The following is a 26,280-nucleotide window of genomic DNA, read 5'->3' as shown; positions in this document are numbered from 1 at the left end:
GTGTACTTATTTCTTGGCCTAAAATACAGCTTCCAAAGTGAGAAATTCAGAACACTTTTCTGTCACAAGACAAAACTTACTTGAATGTTGCACCAATTCGCACACCTTTTATTATAGAATTTATGTGCAGACTACCCGATGACAGAATGATACAGCAAGTGTGAAACCATGTAATTCTGAGAGCAATATTTTAAAAAATTCTCAGGAGAAGGCATACGGTATTGAGAATTGCATCTAAGTTTAGATTACATTTATAAGTATTGCTTGAAATATCTGTATCTTTATTTTGCAAAACAGAAAAATCATGGGGACTGATTTATTATAAAAGGGTTGGTTGTAAGGTGTTACTGCCCTTCTAGTTTCTGTGTTTGGATATTAATGTAAATAAAGGTTTCTATTTAAAATCAGAACTTGGTGACACTGTATGAGCTAATACTTTAAGGCTGATTACCCAGTAAAGATCCAAGAAAATTCCCTGCTATTACTGATGAAAACTGTGTATGAAGAATGATTTACATTTTATCCTAGTTGGCTGTAAAAGCTGAGACCTTTCACTTATGAGGTACACATTTTGCACTGGCAGCACCTAGAAATTATGTCTTTTTCAACTTAAATAGCAAGCTCTAGAAGAGCTGAAAGAAGAGGTGGTATCTTTCCCCAAACTTGGAAACAACATACCTTTCATTAAATATCAGCTGCTTGTGTCACATGCAAGTCTCACAGCTCAGTATATTCTATAAAGGGACAAGATAACTTTTCAACCTTCTGACTGATGAGTAACATGTGCAGTAACACTAGCCCTACAGGATTTTAACAGTCACAGCCTCACCTTGCCAGAGACTATGGGCTAAACACACAAGGGCATGCAAATTTTTTAAAAATCTAACCTCATATTCTTTCTCCATGCACACTGGGAATGGCAGATAGCTAAAACTTTTCCCTGGAAAGCAAAAAAAAAAAAAAAGGTGTTTTTGGGGAACTTAAGTATTTTTTTACTTACTTGTATGAATCCAGGATCTCATCATCTAGTAGATTTTTCTGATAATCCATGAAATTTTAACAAGTTATAATGAAAATACATGGCTAGAATAAGACAGACATTCAGATTTTACTTCCATAATTTAAAAAAGCTTGCAAGGAAGTTTTGGGTAATGTATTTGACTTACCACATGTGATACAAATGCTCAAGCCCAATCTTACTTAGCATATACAAAGACTTCACCTCTGCTTTTTGAGGAGGGTTTTTTTCTCATTCCTAAATTAAAGTACATTTTTTGAGTATGGGGTTGTGGTACCAGGGATCTATATGCCTGGATATAATTCTAGATTTTCCTAATTGCAAAAGCAGGAGGGGTTTCAAAATCATTTCCGTGCTATATTTTTATATTGCATTTCTACAAGGGCAAGTAAGGTTTGCAATTTGAAAAAAATACGTCTTCGTTAGGAGTGAAGGCCACAGTTGGTTGAGTCTGTCCCATAAGCACCCTCAGGCATTTGCCTTTAAAAACACGTAGCAAAGTAACATGATACAAATGATAAATACGAATCTCACCACTAGTGCCTGTACTACAACATATGTAATAATGCCCTTATGAAACTACTAAGATAATTCTGTACACTGTGCTTCCTTAGTAAAATTATAGGTTTTTTTCCCCTATGAAAGCCTTTGAACAGTAACTGTCATTCAGAACATTTATTTTTTTGCAGACTGAAGTATAACTAGATTATTGACTCTAAGTGTTGAACTCTCAGAGCTGCCTTTTATAAAAATAAATGTGAAAGTTACACTGCAAAGCAAATGCTGCTTTTTCAAAGGAACTGTTTTGGTTTTGAACTTACAGTATAATATTACTACATAAAAAAAGTTCCTGCAAATCTGATTTTGTTAAAATTTAAGATGTACATTAGGGTTACTAAGATTTTTCAGTACCTTAGCATTTTGAGAAATGGTGTGTGGGCATTACACTCTTTTTTATTAACAAATTTCTTCACAACCTGAAGGAATTTATTTTCAAACAGTACACTGATCAATATTTACACAACTCCTCCAAAAATCTGGCATCCTGTAGTCAAGATTTTCTCTAATCTTTGTAGTGACAATACGATGGACAAGTAGATGTGGAACTAAAATGTATCCTTGGAGGAAGTTGAAGAAATGCCATGGTGTTGAGAACACTTGGTGCTGCTGACTTCACTTCCTGAATCTTTTCAAAGTTCTTTTCAACATTACCTTTACCCCAGTGATAAGCAAAAGCATCCTCGTTTTCTACATCTTGCTTCAGAGTTGTACTTGGCTTTGAAGTTTTTCTCATGACAACTAAAGATACACTGATGAACTGGAAATTGTTTTAAGGTCCCTTCAGCTGTCTGTGTAAATACTGCCACTGCAATGGCAGTCCTCTTTGGGATGTGGCTGGGTTTCCTCCTCTGTCAATTCCTGAATCAGCATTAGTTGTGTCTTCTTGAAGTAAAATGCCTGGTGAAGCAGGTGAGGTATAATCCAAAGCAAAAAAGCAGGTACAATAGTGGATTTCAGAGACCTGTATTTCTGAAAATATAGCATTTCCTATAATTTCACTGCTTCTGTTCAGCTCAGCAGTGCAAACATTCTGTTTCAGCCTCAGACTTATCCAGTCCTTCAGGTGAATGTTACAATTCATTTAGTCTGTACATGGATTCAAGTCCCGTCCAGTTTGTATCCTCATGGAGGTGCAGCAGTTGGGGGAGATTAGCCCTCCCAGCCTTCCCATAGTTGTCCTCTTTAAAATAAAATAAATGCAGTTTAGTGTATAATATTCTAGTAGAAAGCAGTAAGAAAAGTATTTTTAATGGATCCATACAGTAAAAAACAATGGAAACACTGTGAACCACCAATAAAAGCATAGCAGGTGTACGACAGAAACAAATGGTGTTTGAAACTTCAGCCTGTACAAAGCTCATTAATTCAACGTTCCTTTTGGTTCTAAAGCCAGTCTTAGATCTCTTCAATTAGCAATAAAACCACTGCATTATATGAGCAACTCCTCTCAGGCAAGAAGACCAGACTGCCTAGGAAGGGACTTCAACTTGTGCTTTCCGCTGCACAGTTTGAGAGCACATTATGGTTTTTAATGAATTGAAGTCTCTGCCTTCTTTTTAAGGGGAGATTCAGAGACAGTAACAGGCAATGGTAACTTTTTAATATACTTAAATTTGTACCTCACTTCTGAGCTCTGGCAGTTTGAAAACTACCAGGTCATCATCAAGTTTTAAAGGGCAGCTCGGTAAGAAAAAAGCTGTTCTAGATACAAATCTGTCTTGTAGTCTATTTTCTGTTTTAAATTCCTTTTTCTGCTCACAGCACAAGGCTGTAGTTGGATAAAGAGCAAGAAAATACATGATGACTCACTACTCCTGAGAAATGATACTTGGTTTTGTTCTTTCTGGATTGTGTAAAAAAAACACTAGGTTGTTGCCCTGAAAATTAAACCTTCTGATCTTGTTTTCATAGTTTCTAGCCACTTTCCCAGGAAAGTAACTATAAACATAGATGTGTATACGTTCTTTCCAAGAAACGTCTTTTGATGGACGTTTCACAAGACCAGTGTGATTGGGAAGGTAGTAACCTAACTATCCAATCCCTGGTCATTGTCGAGAATCTATAAATACTGGAGTTGCAAAATAAAATTATCCTTTTCCTTATCATACATTGAACCGTGTCCTGCAGCAACACTAGGTAACTGCTACTACTTTGAATTTAGACAAAACCAATTTATTGGTCTTTAATTTTTACTGGCAATTGACCATAACTGGTTTCTTCAACTGAGCATCTACCTTTACTTGTTTGAAATTGCCTTGACCTTAATGCTCCAAGATTTCCAAAAAACATATAACCAAGAGGTTTGTGCAGCAATAGCTGTTAGTAATGATGGCAGTATCATATTTCTTGCATAATTTAGAGGACTTTCCTCCTAAGCATTCTGTGAGAACAGCTGATGATGTTAAAAAGGTGGTGCATGCAAAAAGAGAAGGAAAAAGATAAGTATAAGTTAATGCTTTTAGTGAATTGCTCCCAACTCACAGTGACTTGGCAGATGATGGTCTCTTCACATCTGGCCATTTTCGACGCTGAAACTGCCTAATTTTCAGCAGCAAAAGGAGAAAAAAAGTTAACCATCACCAAGAAAACAACCAGCACCACAATCTGAAAGATGAGGAAGAAGAAGAATTCAGCCAGAATTTTGACTACTAAGATCAGAACATAGAGTAACATTGAAACAAATAGCTCCAATGTTTCAAAGCAAGCAGGGTGGAAAGGTGTTTCAAATGCCCTTTCAGGCCAGACCTTTCCATGTGGTTCCCAATCCCACACTTGCTCTTTCAGCATGATGGTAGTACTTAAGACTAATAATGTAACTTTTTTTTTTTTTAATGTACCTGTACTGTTCGTAGCTTCCATCTTTAAGTCCTAGGTGAAGAGAAATTAACAATGTTAGTAGAAATTGTCTGTATGAGGTAAATCAAATTAAAAACTAAAGACTCAAGACTAACAAATTTCCTGGTGCCTTGAATAATCTAGCATGCCCTCACATCTGATCCTGCACTGAGCAGAAGTTTGCAGCAGAACTCTGGAAGTCCCTTCCAACTTGAACTGACCTGTGAGCTTCACAGTGGCAATTAGGGTATTCTTTCACCGGTATTTTTCCTTCCTCGTCTTCTCCTGCCTCTCAACAATACTTTTCACTATGCTAAGTGTCATTCTTCATCTTAAAAACATGACATAACACAAACTGAACATGTACAAAAATCTGAGAATGCAGCTATCACCTCAGCTGGACATTACTAGTATAAGTAAATCCTAAAATCCTTTTGACCCATTCAAGTTTCATAATGGTAAGAGTCCTTTGGGGTTCTTTTGGGAGTTCGTGAGTGCAATAGAAGAGGCACTTACCAAGATCCATGTTCCTAGTTCTTGGATTGCATTGCTTATACCCTCTGCAACTTCTGAGTTCCATGAGTTGGACATGCATTTGATTAAGAACATCTCTATCGAGCGTATTCACTGTATTAATTAGCTGCAATAAACAGGGAGTTCTTGTTAATAACTACTGCTCTGTAATTAGGTAACTTTTGTAATACAGGTGGTTTATTTGTAACAGGAAAGAGCCACATTATACTAGTTCAAATGATACAGGCCTGAACTACGTCCTGCAGCAATACTGCATGATTGCAATTTATTGTTGATAAGTAACAATATGTTTCTTGAGCTGTGATCTCAAGGTCTGTGATCAGATACCTGATACGGATCGGTATTGAGATCAAAATACTCCAAAAATCCAGTAGCAAATTCACAGAACAGGAAGTTATGGGTCTCGTTGATTGTCCTCAAACACCAGTACGTGTTGTTGTTGGCACTGGTACAGGCACAGAAGGGGCCCACTGCAAATTGAAGAGTTATAAAGACATAAGCTACATGCTTCTGTCTTTAGCACTGCTAATTACTTTCTGTTTATGTTATTACTTTATTCCTAGACAGTTACTCTCATTCTCACTCCTGAGCTCTAAAGCAGAGAATGCCTTCCAGCATCAGCTTCTTGTTCTGCACATACCTAACCCACATTACATGCCTAATTACAATAACATCTTGTCTAGTTGCTTTCTCTGGTTGTGAAACATTCCAGATAGTGAGATACCCTGCAGATCAAGTACAAATGTACTAATTTAGTATCTGTAGGTTATTTGCAGTTGGTTTTACCTCCTTGCCTTTTGTGCAAGAATAATTATGACACTGAAACAGAGATTACTTACAATGGAGAAGACTGTAGGTGGCTTTGGTTACAGAGCTAATAAAACCAGTAACTACTAGCAACCCAACATCCCAGCCCAGTCTAGCCAAAAATTGCCCACCTATTCCTTAGTTTACAGTATTCTTACATGTCCACAGGGGAGCAGTTTGCCAGTGCTGGTTGTCGTGGGTGAAGCAGGTCAGACCAGGCATGCTGCATGTATCATTATTTTTAATTCTCTTAAGCAATTTGCGCAGTTTCTTTTTCCGCCTCTGCTCTCGTAGCAGCCACAGCCTGTCTTTCTCCTGTATGGTTTTCCTGCACACATTAGGGTCATACAAACTGTTAGGCTTGAACATACCTAAAACACGACAAAGTAGCTAATAAAATAAGCCTCTTGGAGGGAAAGAATCCACATTTTTTAATTAAAAGGTGTTTCATGCACTGGAAAAAAAAAAGCAGCCACTCTTCAGGTCTCTTCTTCTTTAGATGATCTCTCAAATGGGCTTGTAGGCTTGAGGTTTGCAATGTGCTGTTTTCAAAAGCAGAGACCTCATCTTAAAATTTACAAGGAGTTTGTTATGGGCTTAGTTCCTTGCCCAGGTGTATCTGTGCTTATGCTTTTTAATACAGGATAAACTGAATACTGCTACTATTGCCTAGTGTGTAACTGGTGTGTACAGACCAAATATTAATGTTACATTTTCCACATCCTCTCAAAAGAACAGGCCTTCACTTACTTGAAAGGATGAAGACTGGATCCTTTGTGTCTCAGTTTGCTCTTGTGTTTTGAATGGTAACTGGAAAATAAAAACAGCATTGCTGTTGAACAACAGCAAGACAGCTGCCTCCGTTTTTACCACATTATCAGACTGGATTTGAAGCAGATTTAATCCAGTGTCACTTCTTCCATCAATTTATTAGTGTATGTGATGAATAAAAGCAACCTCGCTTGACTGGATCAGGCACTTCCCAGCCTCACTGTCTCTGTTTCCTCAGATCCTTTGTCCACAGTGACACCCGGTGTGCTAACACTGCATTGCAATGTAGATCCATGCCCAGCTATGGTTTACTATTATTTTAATTTTGACTGGTTGTTTCTCTACATGAGGCACATAGCATAAATAGATTTATAATTGCATTACATTTCTGCAACTGAATATTCCCTAATTTGTTTAGATAATGACAAGTTTATACTACCCTCCTGTTATTTTCCTTCTGAATGCAAAAATTTCAATACCAGCTGTACTTTGTAGGGCTGGGAGAAGGGGTGAGGGTGTCCTCCATTATTACTAACTGGATGTTCCAGGAAAACTTTAACAAGATGGATTAAACTGTCCCAGCAAGAGCAGTCTCTAATATATTCAGAGATATGCAGTGTAAGCAGACATACACATTCTTGCTGGGTTACTACTGCTTTGCCTTTCCAGAAACTCTTAAAGAATTTTGCAGAAATCTCCTTTCTGTGGAGTTACCAAAGTTAAAAATAAAAAACAAAAAAACAGCCTCAGTCAATGGCAATATTTTCTTCTTGGTAAAGTTACTACCTACACGAATCAGCAAACACAAACTTAGTTTAATAAACATTGTTTTCTAAACAGTACATCTGAATTCAATTAATTGCCAAATTAAAATCCCCTTCAAAACGAATCTTTTAAATTCTTAATACTTTTGGGAGCATTCATAAGTTTAATCAGTATGACAAATTAACAAAGTCAAATTATTAAAGAACTGTCTTCTTCAGTCAGTTTTCTAATTTTGCAGAGATGCTGGGCATTTCATCAACTAATTCTAAATCCTAAATCAAAGCAATTGCAATGCAAGCACTTGACTTTATGTGACTCAGATGATTAACTTCTTTGATTTCAGTGGGATTAGTCATCTTAATAATGCTATGCATGAATATTAAGTCTACCTTATATTTGTCTGAAAAATAACATATTTTTTTTTACATTTTCTGTAAAACATTCACCAAAAATAACTTAATCTCTTAAGTACATATTAACTGTATTAACATATTAACTGAGTAAACTCAGTTACCAGTTTTGAAAGCAGTGGATTATAAACTAATATAAACATTCTGTCTATTTACCACCTAGAATGATACATCTTAAGCAGTTTTTGACATGAGCTCCTGTAGCCCAAGAAATTTATGATCACCATATTTTAGTGGATCTGCTGCTGAAACTATGTTGCAGGATCTACATGGGCCACATCCGCAATCCACAACCATCATAAACATCTGTAGAGGATGTTGCGCCTCCGAGGTTTTAAGCATTATGTTCAAAATGGCATTCTGTGACACCAGTGTGATAAAGATGTTTTATCCACATCCTCTCACAGAGTCTACTTGGAAACAGGTGCTTTAGCCACAGCTAAAGCACAGCTGCCTTGCAGTTTTGACTCCATTCAGATACAGCTTTCCCTTTTTTGGTGATCCTCATAGCATTCTGCCACTGTGGCTGCAGTACTCTCAGTGATACCTGTCTCTCAACAGCCTCAGAGCTGACTCTGTCATCACCATGAGCACGAGAAGGTGCTCCGTGTCTCTTTCTGAACAGCTTTTCTCAGCGGCAAATTCTGTTTAGGTTACTACATTTTGATTGGAAGATTTTCTGTTGTGCTTATTTGCAGAGCAAGAGGTCGACTGCCCAGTCAAACTCCTGCCTGGCAGACAGTGGAGTGCCTGTGCAGTAGCCCAACTTCCCCCAAATACATGCACAGGAGTACAGAAAGCAGAAAGCCACTGAACAAACCAGATCCTGAACAAAACCTCTCCTGTGAGGACATAAATCAGTTACACTTGCACACTACAAATAATTATTTGGAAGTACAAAAAAATACCTTAGCTTGTTACAATCACACTCTTCAGGTCGCTTCTTCTTTAGATGTCCTCTGACCTCCCTCAGGTTTTTTATTTTATTTTGCAAAGTTTCAATCTGAAAAGAAAAAAAAAAAAAAAAAAGAAAAAAGAAAAAAAATGCACCAAGAGGTTTGAAAAAACCAGCATGATTTAGTCCTGTTCTAACCTTCTCAAACTCATTCTACTGTCACCAAGAGCTTCCTCTTCACTACCTTCCACAGCTCTCATCACTAATAAGCATTTTCAAATTATCTAGCTTTCCAGAAGGAAACTAGAGTAGGAGGAAGCTGGTTCAGTTTTCCTGCTCTGATTCTTGACTGAAAGCAGAATGCGGTGCTGCCAGAATGGGGGGACACGTACACAGTCCTGCATCCGCTGTGATTGCGCCTCTTGTGCTCTACAGCACGTTTGCAGGGGGAGAAAGGCTGCTCAAAGGAAAAAGAAGTCTTAAATTTTAGTGTGTTCTGACACTGGAAAGGAGATGGGGCAGGATTGATCTGAAATCCCCTCTTCAAAGGTTCTGAAAAAGCAAAACAGCAAGGTTCTGTCACTTTGCATAGCAGGCTTTAGCAGTGTTTGGATACATGGATAGCAATCAGCAGTTAATTGTGCCAGCCATAGTGTTTATTTTCAATTGCCTTTTTTTTCACTAAATAAAACTCCTGCTTTTGCTCAGTCTGGCTTACACACAGCATGGCTTATTTCCACTTGGCTACTGCAGGCCTCTACCTCAGTCCTCTGCATAGCAGAAAAATCAAAGGAATCTAATGTGAACAACAGTCTGCAGAACTACTATTAGCCATCAGTGACCATAGGTGTAGTAGAAGCTTATGACTGTTGAAGCAGAGACAGGACAGAGTGTTCAAGGAAAATGGACAAAGAATCCAGCTGTGTGACCCTAAATCAGAAACACAATTGGACAGAAGTGGGTTCTCATCTCCTTTGACATTCCATACTGGCTACATTTTTTGAAGGGAAAACCATGGTGATACTGAAACTGTACTTTTTTAATCTTGGCAGACTAGAAAGTTTTTAAGTTATCTGCCTTGTGTGTCAATCTCTACAATAAAAGGGGCCAAAGAAGTTCTTACACAGAACTTCACTGTGAATTTATGTAATTTTGTAAGAGATTACAGGATATCCATCCTTTATGCTTCTCTTTGGCATTTGTTCTATTGTTACCTGGTCCTTAGACCTGCTTTCACACACAATACACATGAAGGGTTTGAGCTTATATTATCAAATGTCAGATAAAGTTTTACTGGCAAATTTCATAGGGCAAATTACCTCCAGATTCTCAATATACCAATCCTAAAAAAAAAAATTAAATTCCAAAGTGCAAGGTTAAGAAAAGCAGTAGCAAGTGAAATAAATTAATTCTAGAACCACTAAAACTAATGAAGCTTGGGCTTATATATTTGATACTATTGGAGGACTGTGTTTTGAGAGGTTCCCCACTGGGGAACAAGGCTACTAAGATGTTAAAAAGATTATTTTTTCCCCAGGATGGGGACAGCTTTAAGTTTTTTTTGTCTCATAAGGCATATGACATTTCTCAGCTGTGCCTTCAGTTGCAGTTCTCTCCTCCACTTATCACCCTGTCTTCACAAACTTGTAATAATTTAATTATTCCTGAAATGTCTTCTGAAATCAGCCAGCAAGTTCAAAATGTTCCAGGGAAGGACAAAGACACCCAAAGCCAGACAGACACACAGACAGTCAGCATGATGCTATCAGCCCACAGAAGACAATGCTAAAAACACACACTGAAAACATCACTGACCTCATGGTCAATATGAAGTTTATGGTCCTTCCAAGCTTGCAGTGACCTGTACAGATCTGTGTCACACTGAACGGTATCGTTCTCCAGGATATAGCACCTTGGCATGGAAAAGCAAACAGTGTTTATTACAGTGGATACACACACACACACAATGCAAACAGCTGCTCTTAATAATGCAGCTCCAGGACAAATGAGACCGTGGATTGGAAGTGACATGCAGAATTCAAAAAGCAATGTTCATTCAAGAAAATACAAGTGTGCTCTGAGCCGGGAAAGAAGTCTGGGTTTGAGCTGCCATGGAAGTTTTTAAGTAGAAAAATTCAATGATAATATTTCTATGAAGCAGAACCTGTTGACTGTTTCATTTCTATATGTAAATGGTGCTACACAGGATTCTTGCTTATTCATTAGCCTTTCTACATAAATAACCATTACTAACTAGCAAGCACTGCAAGTATTACTCAGAAGCAATTTCCCGATGCATAATTAAGTGATGCAGGGCTAGGAACAAAGATAAAGTACTTCCTTATACAATGTATTACTACACCATAAAGAAAAGAGAAGAAACTCAAATCAACAAACCAGAAGCAAAGAAGTTTTGCTATTTTCTACAAAAGCAATAGAATCTTTCAAGGGTACCTCCTTCACTCTGAAAGCAAAACACCTTCTGACAGTATAAAATCTGTGTGCTTCATTAACATTTAGTGAAATCCAGTTTTTAAAATTATTTAATAAAGAAGAAAGCAAAAATCACCATTTCACAGATTCACCTGGAAAGTTTATTAGTGGTTGAATACTGTGCAGTCATTTCTGAATGTTTGTTTAAATTAAAGCTGAGTATTTGCAATACTCCTTTATTTTCTTTAAACCACCTCATGTATGTTGCCTCACAGACTTCTTTTCTGCTAAGGATGGCTCATAAATAATGTACAACCCTCCTGACAGCTCCTTATACAAACCTGGGATTCACTCATTAAGGCGGCAAAAGTCAGTTCAGTTTGTTCCAGAGGGAAAAAACAAACAGTGATTTATGGGTCCTGAACATTCATGAGTGCTAGAATAAGACAGCAAAATTCTCTGATGCCTACATTTCCTCATATTGGTGAGTTTCTAGTTCACTTCTGTGAACAGAAGTCAAATGGAAAACACAGATATCAACAGCAGCAGCTACCTGGCTCCTGCATGTTTATATGAGCTAGTCATTAAACAATTTAATGCACGTAACCCATAATGATTGGTGGATTTTCTGATAATTCATAAGTGGAACTGGTGGCTAAATGAATTAAAGTACAGCTGAAGAGACATCATCAGTCCTAGATTCACCACTGAGGAAATTATTTCTAGCTGTTAGAGTGGTCAGACAATTGCCTTCCCTCTCTCTCAGTATGTTCCATTTTCCAATGATCCTGGTCCATCCAACTTCATTCATGATACAGATTTTCCTCTCCTTAGCACAGGTTACAGAAAACTCTGTACATAGCAGCCAGTGACACAAAACCAGTTCATGCTCCAGTCACGGCCTTTGGTCTCCAGCCAGCCCAGGTTACCCACTGCACACTGATTTCCAGGGGTAAGGCCTCTCCTGCTTTCATGGAGGTTTAACACCCCCGTTACCAACAGTTTTGCTTGTCCTCACTGGAAACATGCACTGATGAGTGATTACTGTCTCCACCCAGGGCAGAAGACACAAAAGCACTGCTGCAGCCCTTCAGAAGCTTCATGCCCCTCCACACTAACAAAACTAAAACAAAACTGAAGACTATTGTACACATGGAACTAAGAATTTTAGTGAAGCTAAACTGGGTATCCAAAAGGGACAACATGCTTAGCACACTTCAACCCACCCATTTATGTAAAGCAGTGATTCAAGGAGCACAAGCTTTTCAAAATCTACCATGTACACTTACCTGTGGGTCACTTTGATCAGATTAGGGGCTGTGTACTCTGCAATGCTACCTGTTCCACTATATTCCCCCATGTCTCTATCTTCCTCCTCGTGGAAAACAGCCCTCTGCACCTTGTGCTGCTTGGTGATGTTCCTTGGTAAGATGGGCTGGTATCCATCCTCCAAAGCCAGGTTATAGGTGGCTCCATCCACCTCAGGTACAGAACGAATAGAGCGATTCCGGACATAGCTTGGTTTGAATTCTGCATGGAAAAAATCAAAGAGGGCCAGAAACCGCATGTTACAATTTGCTCCTCTATGTGGTTCTTGGAAAGAAAAACCCTGGCCCTTACTGTGCTGTTTGGAATTAACTGGATGAGAGTGTTTGTTGCAATTGTCCTGTGAGCTGCTGCTTCCTTAACTTCGGAATGGATGAACGGACGTGTGGGTGGATGGATACCTCAGGCAGAGGGCAGGTACAAGGCAAACACAAAAGAACGGCGAAGGGGAAAGAAAATGCTCTAGTCCAGCACCAGTAAGAACAAGTAGCTCATTCAAATGGATGCTTACTCTTCCCCCATGATCACCAGATGGCAGTGACTCCTTAAGCACTAACTGTGACAGTCATGACAGCCAGGCCGCCAGTCACCCTCAGGGACCACCTCCCTGTGCTTTTCTGCTGTCCACCATACAATCCTTCCATGCTAGGATTCCTGCAACACATTCTTGAAGTTGTCCCAGTATTCTCAGTGCTCAGCCAGAGCCTTTTCCCAGTTCTATCTTCATTCTTCAAGGCTAGATCCTTGATGTTTTGGGAAGGGATTAATACCTCAATCCTTACTTTTATCCACATGCAATTTTTTTCTTTGCAATTCTTTTCCTGATGTGCAGCCCAGTCAGTCAGTTTCTCTGTGAAGCACCACCCTCCAGTGCTATATACTCCCTCAAACCCTGCTTCTGCATTTGCAGCTCAAAAACAAAATTAAATATTTGTTATGAATTGACACTGTGCAGTATGAGATTCTCATTGATCTTTTCCCTATTACTATTTTCCAAAGTTCTCTGTTCCAGCCCAGGTCCCCAGAACTCTTCTTCTGTTTGGTCTGGAATGGCACAAAGAAAACCTAGTTATGAAATCTAAAATCTGTATTTAAACTTCCCTGCTGTATGATAGGGTCCATCTCTGACCGTATTTCCTGCTCACCACCAGCAACTGCTGAGAGTCACTCATTAGGCAAAATCATCTCATTCCTTGATCGAAAAGTACAACCTAGGTACCACAGACTCTTGTGCTCCCTGCCCTAGGGGAGCCTGAGGCTTTACTCTGTATATGAGGCTTGGAGTTACCATAGACAATACTAGAAACAACTGAGTCCCTTGGATCCTTTGGTCACTTCTCATTTAAAGAGACCGAAACACATAGCCCACCTTGTGAGATGGGACTTCTCTCTGCCATCTGATAAATGGAAAATTCAACCAATGTGCCAAATGAGAAGACCGATCCTTCTTGCAATTCCAAGCTCCACAGAAAGGCCAGCTTATTCAGTCAGATAAATTCCCCAGCAAAATAAGTAGGGGGAAAAGAAAATACGGAACAAGAGGTCAAAGAACCAAAACTGATAAAAAAGTGCCTTAACTGTCACACTCTGGCATTAATGCAGAATGACTTCTTTCAATAAATGTTACATTCACTTCAGATAGACCGCACAGTCTCAATAGCCATTTTGCAGAGTGTGGGAAGCAGAATAAACATCTCCTCCCACCTGAAACTGGGCCAAGCATGATATTTTTGTCAGCATGATGCACAGAAAGCAGAATACCAGCTGGATTGTCTGGCTTTGCACATTTTCCATGTGTGATTCAAAGTTTACTGCTGATATTAAGCCAGGTGAGTCACTACTGAAGGGATAAAAAAAGCCACAAAAGACCAGTCCTATTTCAGGCACCCATTCAGGAAATTTTGAATAAATGAGAAAGAAACTTCCATCTTTTCCAAGGTAGGAGGAAGTTCTAAAAAGCTATACTCTACCAATGAGATATTAAGTATAAACTGCCATTTCTTTAATCGTTCCTTCATATTATCTTGTTCAGCTCAGCCACCTAACAACTAATCTTCCTTCGAAGTCTAATACACCAATCCAGCATGCTGGACCTCAGTAGATATCCCCAGGGAACCATCAACTACATGTCCCTGAACAGCTAGGAGCCAGGTTACCCCTCCCTTTGCAGCCAGACTAACACAGCCTTAGCACTAACTACTTGGTGTGGAATAAGGCAGCTCATAAAGGACTGCTTCTATTATCCTAACATGCTACCCACAGTGCTGACTCAGTGCTGTGATTAATATCAGACTCTGAAGTGGTTAAAATATTTAATAAGATCAATATTCATTTGTACTGTGCACTCCCATCTGCTAAGTGCACTGCAGGCATAAATACTAGTGTTTAGTTACTTATTATCAATCCTCCCCCAGATTTTACTCTCAAATCTATTTACCTCTGTACACAGCCTACAAATAGTCAATTCAGGGCTGTTAAATATTTGGCCAAAAACATCTATTCTCCCTTCTTCGTGTTACTAAAGTCTGGTTTTGGTAAGCTCTCTCAATCTTACACCTCTCTTCCTCAAGTACTACAGAAACCAGTTGTCTCAGAGATGGTATTGGTAAGAAGCTGCAACCTCAAAATTGAGTTGCAAAATGGAGTCCAGAGGAATTTAAGCCATGAAAGCCAACTGCCCCACTCATGCAGCTGGTGTTGTACCACTTGACCAGCATGTCTGTCTTCAAAACTAGTTGGAACCTGAAAGGAATGAAGTTTTCCACTAAGATCTATGTATTTTGTGTTTGGTACACAAAAGAGCTTTTTTTTTTTTTTTTTCTGGTAACACAAAGTAAAACTGGGCACTTCAAAGCAATTTTTAAAAAAATACCTCTTCTGTCTAGAAACATGGATAAAGTTTAGAGGTACTTTCTTGTATCCCATTTTCACAACTGCCATTAAAAATCATACTTCAAATGCATTATCTGTAAAGGAAAGGACTTTTTTTTGTGACAAAGAATGTTGTTAAAAATGTTAGCTTGATCTAGCATTGAGACCACCTGAAAAGTAAAATGAATGTGGGGGAAATGTGAATAAAAATGCACTAGGCTCTTTGTACACACATCTGTTTCTTTATTATTCAGTGTGGCCTACCATCATTTTCCTACATGCAGCTTAAGAATTCCTTTAATCACATACACCCGTTCATAGCAGGAAGAAGAGATCAAATCCACAGAAAGAAAAACATAATAGGCCACAATACAGCCAAAGATTTTGAGAGCTCATTATTTACTTTAAACTTTCTATGTACTGCAAAGCTCTGTTTGATCCTTCTTAAAAAAATAAGAGCATACTAAAGAAATAAGGAGGACAAGAATGCAAACATCCCAGACACCTAAATCCAGACATACCCAATATTAATGTTTATGGGTTTCTGCCATTTAAATACTTTGCTATTGAGTTACGTATTTTTACATTGTCCAAATGGCACATTTATCACACAGTCCTGTTGTGAAACTGACCTTAATTTAGAAAACACCGTTGTCTGCTAAATGCACTCATGCACCTGAAAATGCATTCTAGACCATGCCTACACTAGAAAATAATTATTTTATCAAAACGTCTGGTGCTCCAGCCCCTGTACCAGCAATTTTGTCTGGTCTTTAAGACCATCTGTTCTCACTACACTGTAACTGGTTTCAGTCTTTCCGAAAGACCAGTCCTTATACCCTGTTAGGGTTTACAAGATGCTTCATGCACCCTAGATGGAGGGCATCCATTCCGCTTTTCTGCAAGTAACTGTAGATTGGAATCCTGCAAAATGATCTTTTGCAAATCTATCTCTGTTGTGCCCAACAGAAAGGAGCGATCAGAGCATTTCCTTCAAAACTCCGCTACTGCCTGGAACTACTGTATTAAAGTGGATGTGACCCTTAGTCCAGTTAAAACCTTCTATTTTCTGTTTGGCAGCAGTTCAAACTAATGAATAGCATTTACTGGCATTCAAACAGGGCTGCAATGTAATCTCATGAATTCATCAGATCCTGAGTAGCAGACCCCAAAGGTGCCTTAACAATTATGCAACCCAGCACAAGACCACACTTTAACCCAAGTCTCACAGAACAGGTCATAAAAACCCAAACACACATCATGAGTATCCAGGTGACTCTCTTAACTAACCACAGTCCAGTGAGACAGCTTTCCACATAAGCTGTTTAGAAAAACCTTGGTATGTTACCTTGACTTGCACTGCTTTGGTCTCACTTGCATTTGGTGTATTTATTAGATAGGTGCATGTAGAAGAATAGCCAACACCAAATGAAAAGTTCTCTGTCAGTAGGTCCAAGCTAACCTCTTCCCTGTATAGCACACCCTGGATGTGGGAAAAGGGAAAAACAAAGCATCCATGGAGGCAAATACTTCACTTTACACACAAGCAATGGCAATGTGATTGTCAAGATCCTATTTTATATTGCTGAAGTTTATGTGTTAAGGTTCAACGAGGCTAATGAGCTGAAGGGTATAGTATAAACTCTGTCTCTTCTGAGCAGAACACAAGGACCATTCTGATCCCTCTGTGAGAGGAAGCAAGTTTCACTTTTTTTACCTCAACTTCCTACGTACATAAACTAATGGTAATTATACACTTAACCACCTCCTTTGGACATTGTGAAAATTAGTTAATGTTTAGAAAGCAACAATGAGAAGTACTTAAGTAGGCGTTAAGTATTATCAGATAGCATTATGTTGCTCTCACTTAAATTGTTTTCTTGTCCTCATTAAGTGCCTTCCACCTACTGCTGTTGACTCCCCATGACTTAACTTCCTTCTGTGACTTAAAAAATAGCAGCTAAATAAGTACAAATTCTACTGTTCTTTACAGATTATCGGCTGTACCACATATTTAAATACCAAGTATAGTTGATGGAACCAGTAATTTTTTTTTCAACTAGGAATTTGTTTAGTCACTACTAACAGCTTGCCAAACAAATATAATGGGAGAAAATAAATTTAAACTTTGTTTCAAGTTTGTGCCATTATACAGAATCTGCTAAATAATTAAGGCTCTGTGTTTGTGGAGTGAAAGAAACATCACAAGTAATTAATAATCCTGTGTTGCCATTTACCTCTAATCTATAATTAGACTATATACTTCAAATATACATGTTAGTCTGACTAAGATTTAACAGTCTGTAAAATGGGCATTCTGGAAAAGCACTAATCTGTGCCAAGGAAACCAAAAAAAGTCATCCTCTTTGGTTGTTATCTCTGATTAAAAGTCAGCCTTGTCTCTGCTGACTGAGCAGAATAAAAGGATGTTAGAAGCAAGCAGCTTCTGTAACAAAGTACACATATCCTTATTAAAAATAAATTACTGAAATAACAGCTCCAAGCATTGCAGGAGCTACTGAAAACTGAAGTATTTGCTGTAGAACACTGTTCATGTTGCATGGCCTATGTAACTGTGTGCAATTTGCCTTTTCAGCATGGGCACTGCATTTCCCAGAAGTAAACATTCTCCCTGAAGACAGATATTCTCAAATCTGATTGTCCAATATGAGACATGCTGTTTCATAGCTGAGATACACAGGAAATATGCTAACACAGTTCAATGCCTATGGCAGTCAAAGACAGTTATGAGTCAGCAAACAACAGCTTTCTAAGGCAGAGACAGAAGATGCAGTGGGTTTGCTTACTTTTCTTGGAGAAGAGTTTCTTTCTCTGTCTGACGTGGCTCAGCTTGTATTCATTGTCTTCACAACTGCAGTCTTTGCTATTGCTGTTGTAATACTTGGGCAAAATACTGGAGGCAGCTTTGCTGTTGCTTGCAGCTGGCAAGCTTGCCATACCCTTGCACTTGTGCAGCTTGAGTTTTCCACTGGCATCTTCCACACACTGCCACTTCTGGAAGAAAAATTTGGTCATTAAAAAGCTGTCCCAGCTATGGTCAGTCTAATGGCCAGCTCCAGCAATGTATCAGATATTCCTTGTAGTAGAATGGGGCTCAGCTATCATGTATTATCAAACCAGATTTTTGTAATCTTCCACTTTCAGACATAACAGCAGCTCTTTGGAACACCATTGCATTTGTTTCTGATTTTGCCTCCTGGAGGCAGAACAATCAAAGTTTCTTTAAAAATCAGTACTACAGCTAAAAACATAAAGGTGGCAAGTGGCAACTTTCAGAAGCATAACTGTGGCATAAACCAAGGACATTCAAGCCATATTCTAATCCTGAGAGTCTTATTGAATCTCTCAACACAGTGGGACCAAAACCTTTCAGCTTTATGGAAGCTCTCCAGATCGAATGATATACTGGCTTGGGTTGGAAGGGACCTTAAAGACCATCTTGTTCCACCCCACTGCCATCCCTAACCCTAACCCTAACCCTAACCCTTCACTAGATCAGGTGGTTCAGAGCTCCATCTAACCTGTCCTTGAACACCTTCAGGGATGAAGTGTTTTCCAGGATTGCTCTACAAAAGCGCCTGTTTCTCTTCAATGACATTTCAAAGGGTCAGATCAGCTATGGAAGTCCTTAGCTGCATTAGTTTATCTCCATCATGGAATCATCCATATGAGTGATTCTCATAACAGCTTTTTCCATTCAACACCCTTGGGCTTGACTTGTAATAGTGAGCTGCACTGGATGTCTCTGAAGTGAGAAACCCCTCCCTCTTGCACTCAAACTAGAGAAAATAGTGTCCCTGATCTCCAGTTCACACTGATACTCAAAACCTGAAGTAATTTGGCTCACAGTTCCTTTGTGCTGCTGTCAGAGCTGCACCAAGGGTGTTTAGCTGCCTTCAACCTGGCACAGCAGTTCCACCCACTTCCCAGGTACATCACAAAATTATTTCACCTACTCATTAATTTAGCAACACTTCACTAGCTACAAAGGCTTAGAGCCACATAAAAAAACCCTCAGAATAGCAGTTGCTACTGCTTTAAAAAAAGTTTCTCAGAAACACTTGATTTCTTGTTGAGTCTTGTGAAGAGTTCCTCTTCCTCTCTATTACAAAATCCTGTAAGCCTGTGCCTCCCAGATTCACTGAATATTGATAATTTTCCGAATAAAAAAACAGAAGTAAAACCAGCAGCATCTTCCAAGGAAGATGATATTTTACAGCAGCCTGCAGCTCTACAAGGGAGACTCAGCCACTTCGGTTTGCATAGCAAGGTGTGCAAAGGCTGGGACAACAAGGCCTATATTTTTCATTGACATTCACTCCCTTGTTTTCAGGAATTCACAGCAAAGTAAGAAGGCAAGATCACTGTGCTTTTATTATCAGATTTTAATAGGAGTCAAAAGTTACAGTTACAGCACATTTACCTATCACCATGGCACAACCTCTTATTTAAAATGCTCTGTTTTATAGTGTGCCCACTGATTTCCTCAGGCACCTGGATCCCAAGTCTCCTGAGATGTATCCGTTGTTCAGCCTCGTGTACAGCCCAAGCCTTGCTCTGATGCAGATAAACCCAGCTTAACTTACAGCACAATGAATCAGGACATCAAGGAGAGATACTGACAATGAGACCTTTGCATGACTATCTTCATCTGTAAAGCAGTACATATTTATTTAGAGGCAGTCAAGAATTCACATCTGAAGAATAAATTGCTTTCTTACTTTTATAAATGCCTAACACTGATTGATGTATATACAGACTGAGGTTTGAACAAAAAGTTATTTTACTAGAATAAGCAATGCTTTCTTTCACAACTAATAGAGATGTAAAAATGTTTGTCGCTGCTTTCTCATTTCAATTATTTTTGAAAATATATAAACAAACTGCATTTTCTGCTCAGTAGAGTTCTATGCTCTAGGTACATTTTAATACATGAAAAATGAAGTTTCAGCAGACGGCAAGTTCAATGCCATGATGGGAATTACTGCAAGTACTCTGATGTGTGGCCAAAAAATATTTTTTCTCTATTTCTTTCATCTCTTGTCAAGAGATTGATGTTCATTCTTCCCCTCCAGGTGAACTGGAAAAAATCCTTTAGTTTTTGGTGCAGCCGTATGCTACAGTGAAAACATCTCAGACTTTGCTGAGGGGCACATTGTATGGATTAACAGGCCCCACTGCAGTGCAGAGCTACATAAATTACATTAGAAGCAAGCACTGAACACATGGGGGGGCAGGGGGCAGAGAGCAGGGGAAGGAAAGTCTCAGGCCTTTACTTTTTTCCCCAAAAAGATACAGGTATGTGTGTGAATATGTCTGGGATTCAACAGCTTATCCTTGGGTCTGCTTGTAGGTCCAAATGCAAATTCTCTAGGTTGATATCATGGCTCTATCAGCTACAGTCATTTCCACGGGATGATTTCAAACTTAGGGGAAAAGGGCAGGAATTGCAAGAAAAATGTGAAAACCTCTGCTTAACCATTAGGAAACTTTAAACACTGTTAATTCTGGCATTTTAAATTGCCTTCTAGTGCACAGCATATCATCTGCTCTGTGGCGAAGGACCTCGGGGGTCCTGGTGGACAATAAGTTGTCCATGAGTCAGCAGTGCGTCTTGGGGGCCAAGAGTGCCAGTGGTGTCCTGGAGTGTGCTGTCACTTCCCTGAGCTGATCTTGCCCCTCTGCTCAGCCCTAATGAGGCACATCTGGAGTGCTGTGTCCAGTTCTGGGCTCCTCAGAGCACAAGAAGCATGCAGCTCCTGGAGCAGGTCCAGCAGAGGCTGCAGAGATGAAGGGACTGCAGCACCTCCCTGCTGAGGAAAGGCCGAGGGAGCTGGGGTTGTTCAGCTGAAGGAGACCTCACCCCTGCCTGCTGGTGTATGCAGGGAGGGGTCAGAAGATGGAGCAGGCTCTGCTTGGTGCTGACCAAGTTGACTTGTACCCTTGGTACAAGAGGCAAAGGGCAGAAACTGATGCACAGGAAGTTCCACTTGAATATGAGGAAGAACTTCTTTACAGTGCACATGACTGAACACTGGAACATACTGGCCAGAGAGGGTGTAGATAAGATCCCTGGAGAGATTCCATAAACATCTGGACACAGTCCTCTGCCATGTGCTCTAGAATGACCCTGCCTGAGCAGGGAGGTTGGAAGAGATGATCCATGTGGTCCTTTCCAACCTTTATGCAATTCTGTGATCATGCAAATACCTGTGGAAAGCCCGGAAAGCAACTAAAATATTTTTTAAGAGATAATCAAATAATTAAATCTTTATATGAATAACTTCAGAGTGCCCCAGAGATACTTTGGCTCACAGGTAAACATGATAACCATAGAGCAGCAAAAGATAATTAGTTATAAATAGTGGATTAACTCAACTGTGAAGAAAACTAAAAACCCTTAGATCATCACCTGCCCCAAACTTTTCAGATATTTTCTTCATTAGGGCAAATGATATGTTCCTAAATCAAGACCTCTAGCCTGTAACACCTCAAAAGCAGAAAGTCCTGAAAGAGAGGGAAGTTTAACACCAACCAAAACTCAGTGGAAAACCCAGACTGCTCCACAATCTTCATCCCAGCTCATGTCAAAATTCCAAAGGAAGAACCTGTCTTTCCCTGCTGCAAAGCCTGGCAGAACAGCTATTCAAACCATCACATAAATGGCTTTTGCAATATATCCTGAAGTCTATCAAACTCACATTGTGCAAAACTTTCCAGACACCACCTTTTAATATTAAAGCTGTTCCAGCTGGAGATTTCCCACCATCCCCAGGCCAAGTTAGTTGCTGTGCTCATACTTTCTGTCAACAGTTGTGCAAAGCTTGTTCTGATGCTTCTGCTTCATCCCCTATCCCACTTCCCACTGCACAACTCATGCTACCCAGCTATTTATTTGCAACGCAGAAAAGTCTGGACTTTATTAGTTTAATAGACAAGTTGGTGGCAGTGAGCAGAAATCTTGTTCAAATGTACGCTGGAAAGGAAAAGAAAATAAAATCACCCTTTGTAACATGTTCTGTCCAGCCTAAACTATCTGCTATATGTATCCAAGACTAAATTAGGACTACAATATCTATGAAACATGAATCTTAATGGCAGCAGTTGTAGACTGAACAGATGCCTTCTTCCCTTCCAGTAACACTATTCACCTTGAAGATGCAAATGACCCATTACCAGAAAAAGATATATTGTACTTTTCTGTGTGTTAAAAACCTATTATTTCCTTTAGATTCATTCACAGATGTTAATTCAAAGTTATTATCTGAAGCCCCAGTCAGAAATAAATAGCCATGACTTTTCCTGTAGGATTTCTTCCTACAATTAACTCATTTCCCTCAGTGAGTGTCTCTCGATTGACAGTGCTTCCTTTGGGGGAAAACAGCCAGTCATATAAGTCTTGCTATGAAATATTCCATTGAAACATATCCTTCAGAGCCAAATCCTAATTCATCTGTGTGTCTCAGCAGCTGTTTTTTGTTGGTGAGCTTGTTTGTTTATTTTTTTTTTTGTTATGCCAAAGAGATTCCACCTTATTTTACAGATAAGTTAAAAGTGAAACTTTTAAAAGTTAATCACTAAGCTGACAGAAAGGCTCCCACACCTCTAGGAATCCAAGTTTTTACAGGACAAAAGTCTTCTGTCTTTGCCAACAACCTGAGAAAAACACATCAGTAATATTGGCCTTTAATTCATGCAGATGCCTTCTGAACCCAGTGTTGCTGCCCCATTAGATGGTGAGCTACAGACAAACTGCTTTTAATGGCTAGAAAAATTCTAACCTCCAGTCTAATTGATTCATGAGTAGTCAGGATACATTTTTTTCCCTTTTATGAAACAGTGCAGTTACAGTTTAGTTATCTCTTCTCTACTGTGGTTTGCTCTGTGTGTTATTTTCCATAGGGCTAATGAGGACAAAGCAACAAAATCCAGAGAGACACACACAGGACCCTCTACAAGAGGTTGTTATGTTGTTTTTGCTGGCAGCTTGTCCTACTGCTCAGATGTTTCTAAGTTCAGGGAACTGACAACTTGAATTTACCATTGTTTGTCTCATATACATTACTACTTCTCTGTTCTAGTTGACTTAAAATAATCAGTTCATGTTTTCTTCACAACATCTCTCTGATTCAGGCAGTCAGACCTCTCTCTTCCCAGCTACCTTTTTGACTGATTATGCCCAGTTCCTTAGTTCTTCCCAACAGGTATTAGTTCCTTAACATTTTAACATTTTTGCTTTTTTGAGCCTTTTGAGATGGGTTAGCCCCTTCTCCCAGTACCTTCTTCCCATTCATCCACTGGCAAAGGATTAAGTTTGGTTTCCTCTACTTCATGTTATCAGTATATAAATGGAAGACCACTGCCTGGTTTTCATTCCAACGTGACATAATTTCATTACATTGACTCATGATTTTTGGAGATTCAGACCTCTGAACTCTCAGCTCAATTTCAGTTGTCACACACTACAAACCACTCAAACCTTGAAATGATTAGATAGATGAACAATTTATTGACAGAATAATTTGAGGGCTTTTTAATGCCATAGACTGTAGCTGACGTGAGGCAGGTGGGACAATCACAACCAGTGCGCAAACGAAGAATCTGGTATTCAGCTAATTTTAGGATTACAATTATATAATTAATTATTAATATAATAATTGGGTTGTGGTAGCAAATGGTCCCAGCTGCTGTGCTAGGCATTGCACAAGCTAAGAAGTCAGTGCAGTCTTTGTAGAAATTACATTAGTTGTGAAGGAAAAAACCAGCAGCACCAAAAGGGGAACTGATTTGTTTGAGGCTACAAACTGAACCTGTAACAGCACTGAGACTGAAGCCAGTTTCCTGACCTCCAATAGTCTTTTAACTAAAGTACACCACTACCCATATCAGGATATTTTTAAAAGAAGGGTTTTTATTAAATATTAGTGTCAATTTCAGCAAGCCACTTAAAACAGCCAATACTGTAATGACAAGGAGTTTAAAATGCTCTTATACAGAAATGCACATTTCTTGAGTTTGTGAAGCAACAAGCAAAAAAACCCTGTAGGTAAAATAGCCTCTGAAAATCATTATAGGCTATTTCTGGTTCAAGAAGGAAAACAGTTTTGTTAACTACAGTTCCTCATAGGAAGTACAATCCTGAGATAACAGCCTTAATAAATCATCATTATTTTAATTTTTGTGATTTGTTGTCTCCTAATTTTATCAGTTCCAGGGCTGATAAACTTTTTAGTCTATGAAGTTATCAGCAAGTAATTTCTTGCTGCGATCATAGATTAAGAATCTAATCCTCAAAGTTGTTCATGTGCAACCTGTTCTGAAATTCAGAAACTCCAAAGATCTGCCAAAAGTGTTATTGAACTTGTCTGGACTTCAGCTGGCTTGATATACGTCACTTATTAAGATAACTTAAATTCTTTCATAATCTCAGTATATCTCTGCTAGCTACAAAAGTACCAATAAACCACAAAAGAGACAGATCCAAAACTTTCTTCCCAGTTTTTAAAAAAATGCCTTCTAAAACCCGACCCTGTTTCCTAGGTCTGGTTGATACAACCACTAGCTACAGTGGCCTTAAAAAAAGGAAAAAATATAAGCAATTTTTTTCTCTTTCTCCTCCCTTGGCACTAAGGAATGGCTAATAACCATTGTGGTGGAAACAGGACTATGATGTAGAGGTGCCATTTCTGAACTGCTAAGGAAGGCACACACTGAACAGAATAGTTTTCATCACTGGTATGCCATGTTATGTGAGAGAACTGGAGGCACCAAGCAAGTAAGTGACCTGCTTTTACTGATGGTATCTTCAGGCCAGTTATGAAAGGGCGTACCCCTTCATGATCCTGGTATAGTAAAAAGCAATTGGAGGGAAGACTCTATGACTGTGTCTTTCATTTGCAGAACACTTAAAAGAAACAAAGTGCAAACATTTGCATTTTGAATGTTCTCCTGTGAAAACTGCCACATAAAATGATACTTTTAATGCTATTCAAAGGCAATTTCTACTTGTATCAGATTTGCATGTAAATAAAGCTTTGAAAATAAAATGTATTTGAAAAGGAAACAATGTGAAATCAGGCAACTATTTCTCTTCATGAGTTAGCAGTATTATTGTACTACGCCAGGTCCTGCTAAAGAAAAAAATTAAATTTAGGGTGTTTTTACAAGTTCAGGTTAGATTCCCTATAACAATCAACACTGCTGCAGGTATTGCATGTTTATCAAATGTGCACAAAACCAGCAACTTACTTAAAGGGAGATTTTGTGCAGCTGTTGTTATGATACTGTGGGAGTACTCTACAGAGCAATGCTGGTATCATAATTGACTTCCACAAAAGCACATTAATGGAGGCTACCAGATAAAACTGGGTCAGCTTCAACCCACTCACCAGCCAGCTTCAAATGAAAGGCTAAACTACACTGAAAAGAAAAAAATTCTGTGGGAGCCATTAGGCACTACAATTTTTTTTTTTTTTTTAATTTTTTTTTGTTTAATTTCATGTGGAAAGAACTCGCCTCTTAAATCCTTGAATACAAATGCTGAGCTGCTCTTTTATCTGTTTGTACAGTCACCCTTTGTTGTATGCAAATAACTAACACACACCAAACCCTAATAACTGAAAAAGAAAACATGGCAGCACACAGATTCCCATGGCAGATTCTGTGGGACTGCTCAGATTTCCATGTGCATGGAATAGCAGGTCCCCAAAACTTGTTTAAGTCAAAAGAAAGAGTCCAAATAACTTCAACAAGCTTTCAACTAATTCTGACCCAGACAGGTATTTATCTTTGCATCAGGATATGAAAATTCACTTTTTGTGCTGAACACTCCAAGTACTGTTGAATAGTGTCCTGCAGGACCTGATCAGCTAAATAACCACTGTATCTGCATAACATCAACTCCCCAGGGCAAGAGGTATGTTACTAGCTTGGGTTCATTCTACTTACTGCACTAGCAAACAGACAACACCCATTTGTCATTTGAGAAGTTAGTCTTCCTTCACTCTGAAGAGATTTTTGGGTGCACCCAAATT

The 26,280-nt window shown here is 39.0% G+C and overlaps 1 protein-coding gene across 5 annotated transcripts in view; it reads right to left on the bottom strand.

Moving 5' to 3' along the window:
- Nucleotides 1–80: 80 nt before the first annotated feature.
- Nucleotides 81–26,280, bottom strand: part of SULF2 (sulfatase 2) — a 97,844-nt gene continuing 71,644 nt past the window's right edge. For 3 of the 5 annotated variants that reach the window (XM_014254129.2, XM_005524889.3, XM_014254128.2), the window contains exons 11-21: nucleotides 18,034–18,241; nucleotides 12,319–12,559; nucleotides 10,412–10,508; nucleotides 8,610–8,704; nucleotides 6,506–6,565; nucleotides 5,914–6,083; nucleotides 5,276–5,418; nucleotides 4,931–5,054; nucleotides 4,417–4,447; nucleotides 4,061–4,117; nucleotides 81–2,759 (exon numbers count right to left, since the gene is read on the bottom strand). In XM_014254129.2, the coding sequence (XP_014109604.1) occupies nucleotides 2,729–2,759; nucleotides 4,061–4,117; nucleotides 4,417–4,447; nucleotides 4,931–5,054; nucleotides 5,276–5,418; nucleotides 5,914–6,083; nucleotides 6,506–6,565; nucleotides 8,610–8,704; nucleotides 10,412–10,508; nucleotides 12,319–12,559; nucleotides 18,034–18,241 (1,257 nt within the window). In that variant the 3' untranslated portion in view covers nucleotides 81–2,728. The remainder of the gene's footprint in view (nucleotides 2,760–4,060; nucleotides 4,118–4,416; nucleotides 4,448–4,930; nucleotides 5,055–5,275; nucleotides 5,419–5,913; nucleotides 6,084–6,505; nucleotides 6,566–8,609; nucleotides 8,705–10,411; nucleotides 10,509–12,318; nucleotides 12,560–18,033; nucleotides 18,242–26,280) is intronic. The other 2 variants (XM_014254130.2, XM_014254131.2) reach the window with 2 other exon arrangements.

Source organism: Pseudopodoces humilis, chromosome 19 (genome assembly GCF_049639895.1).
Source record: "Pseudopodoces humilis isolate 2021_Gansu_Grassland_sample_001 chromosome 19, ASM4963989v1, whole genome shotgun sequence".
In the NCBI taxonomy this organism is placed as follows: domain Eukaryota; kingdom Metazoa; phylum Chordata; class Aves; order Passeriformes; family Paridae; genus Pseudopodoces; species Pseudopodoces humilis.
Note: the sequence above shows the minus strand (reverse complement) of the source record. Positions and strands in the feature narration are given on the sequence as shown.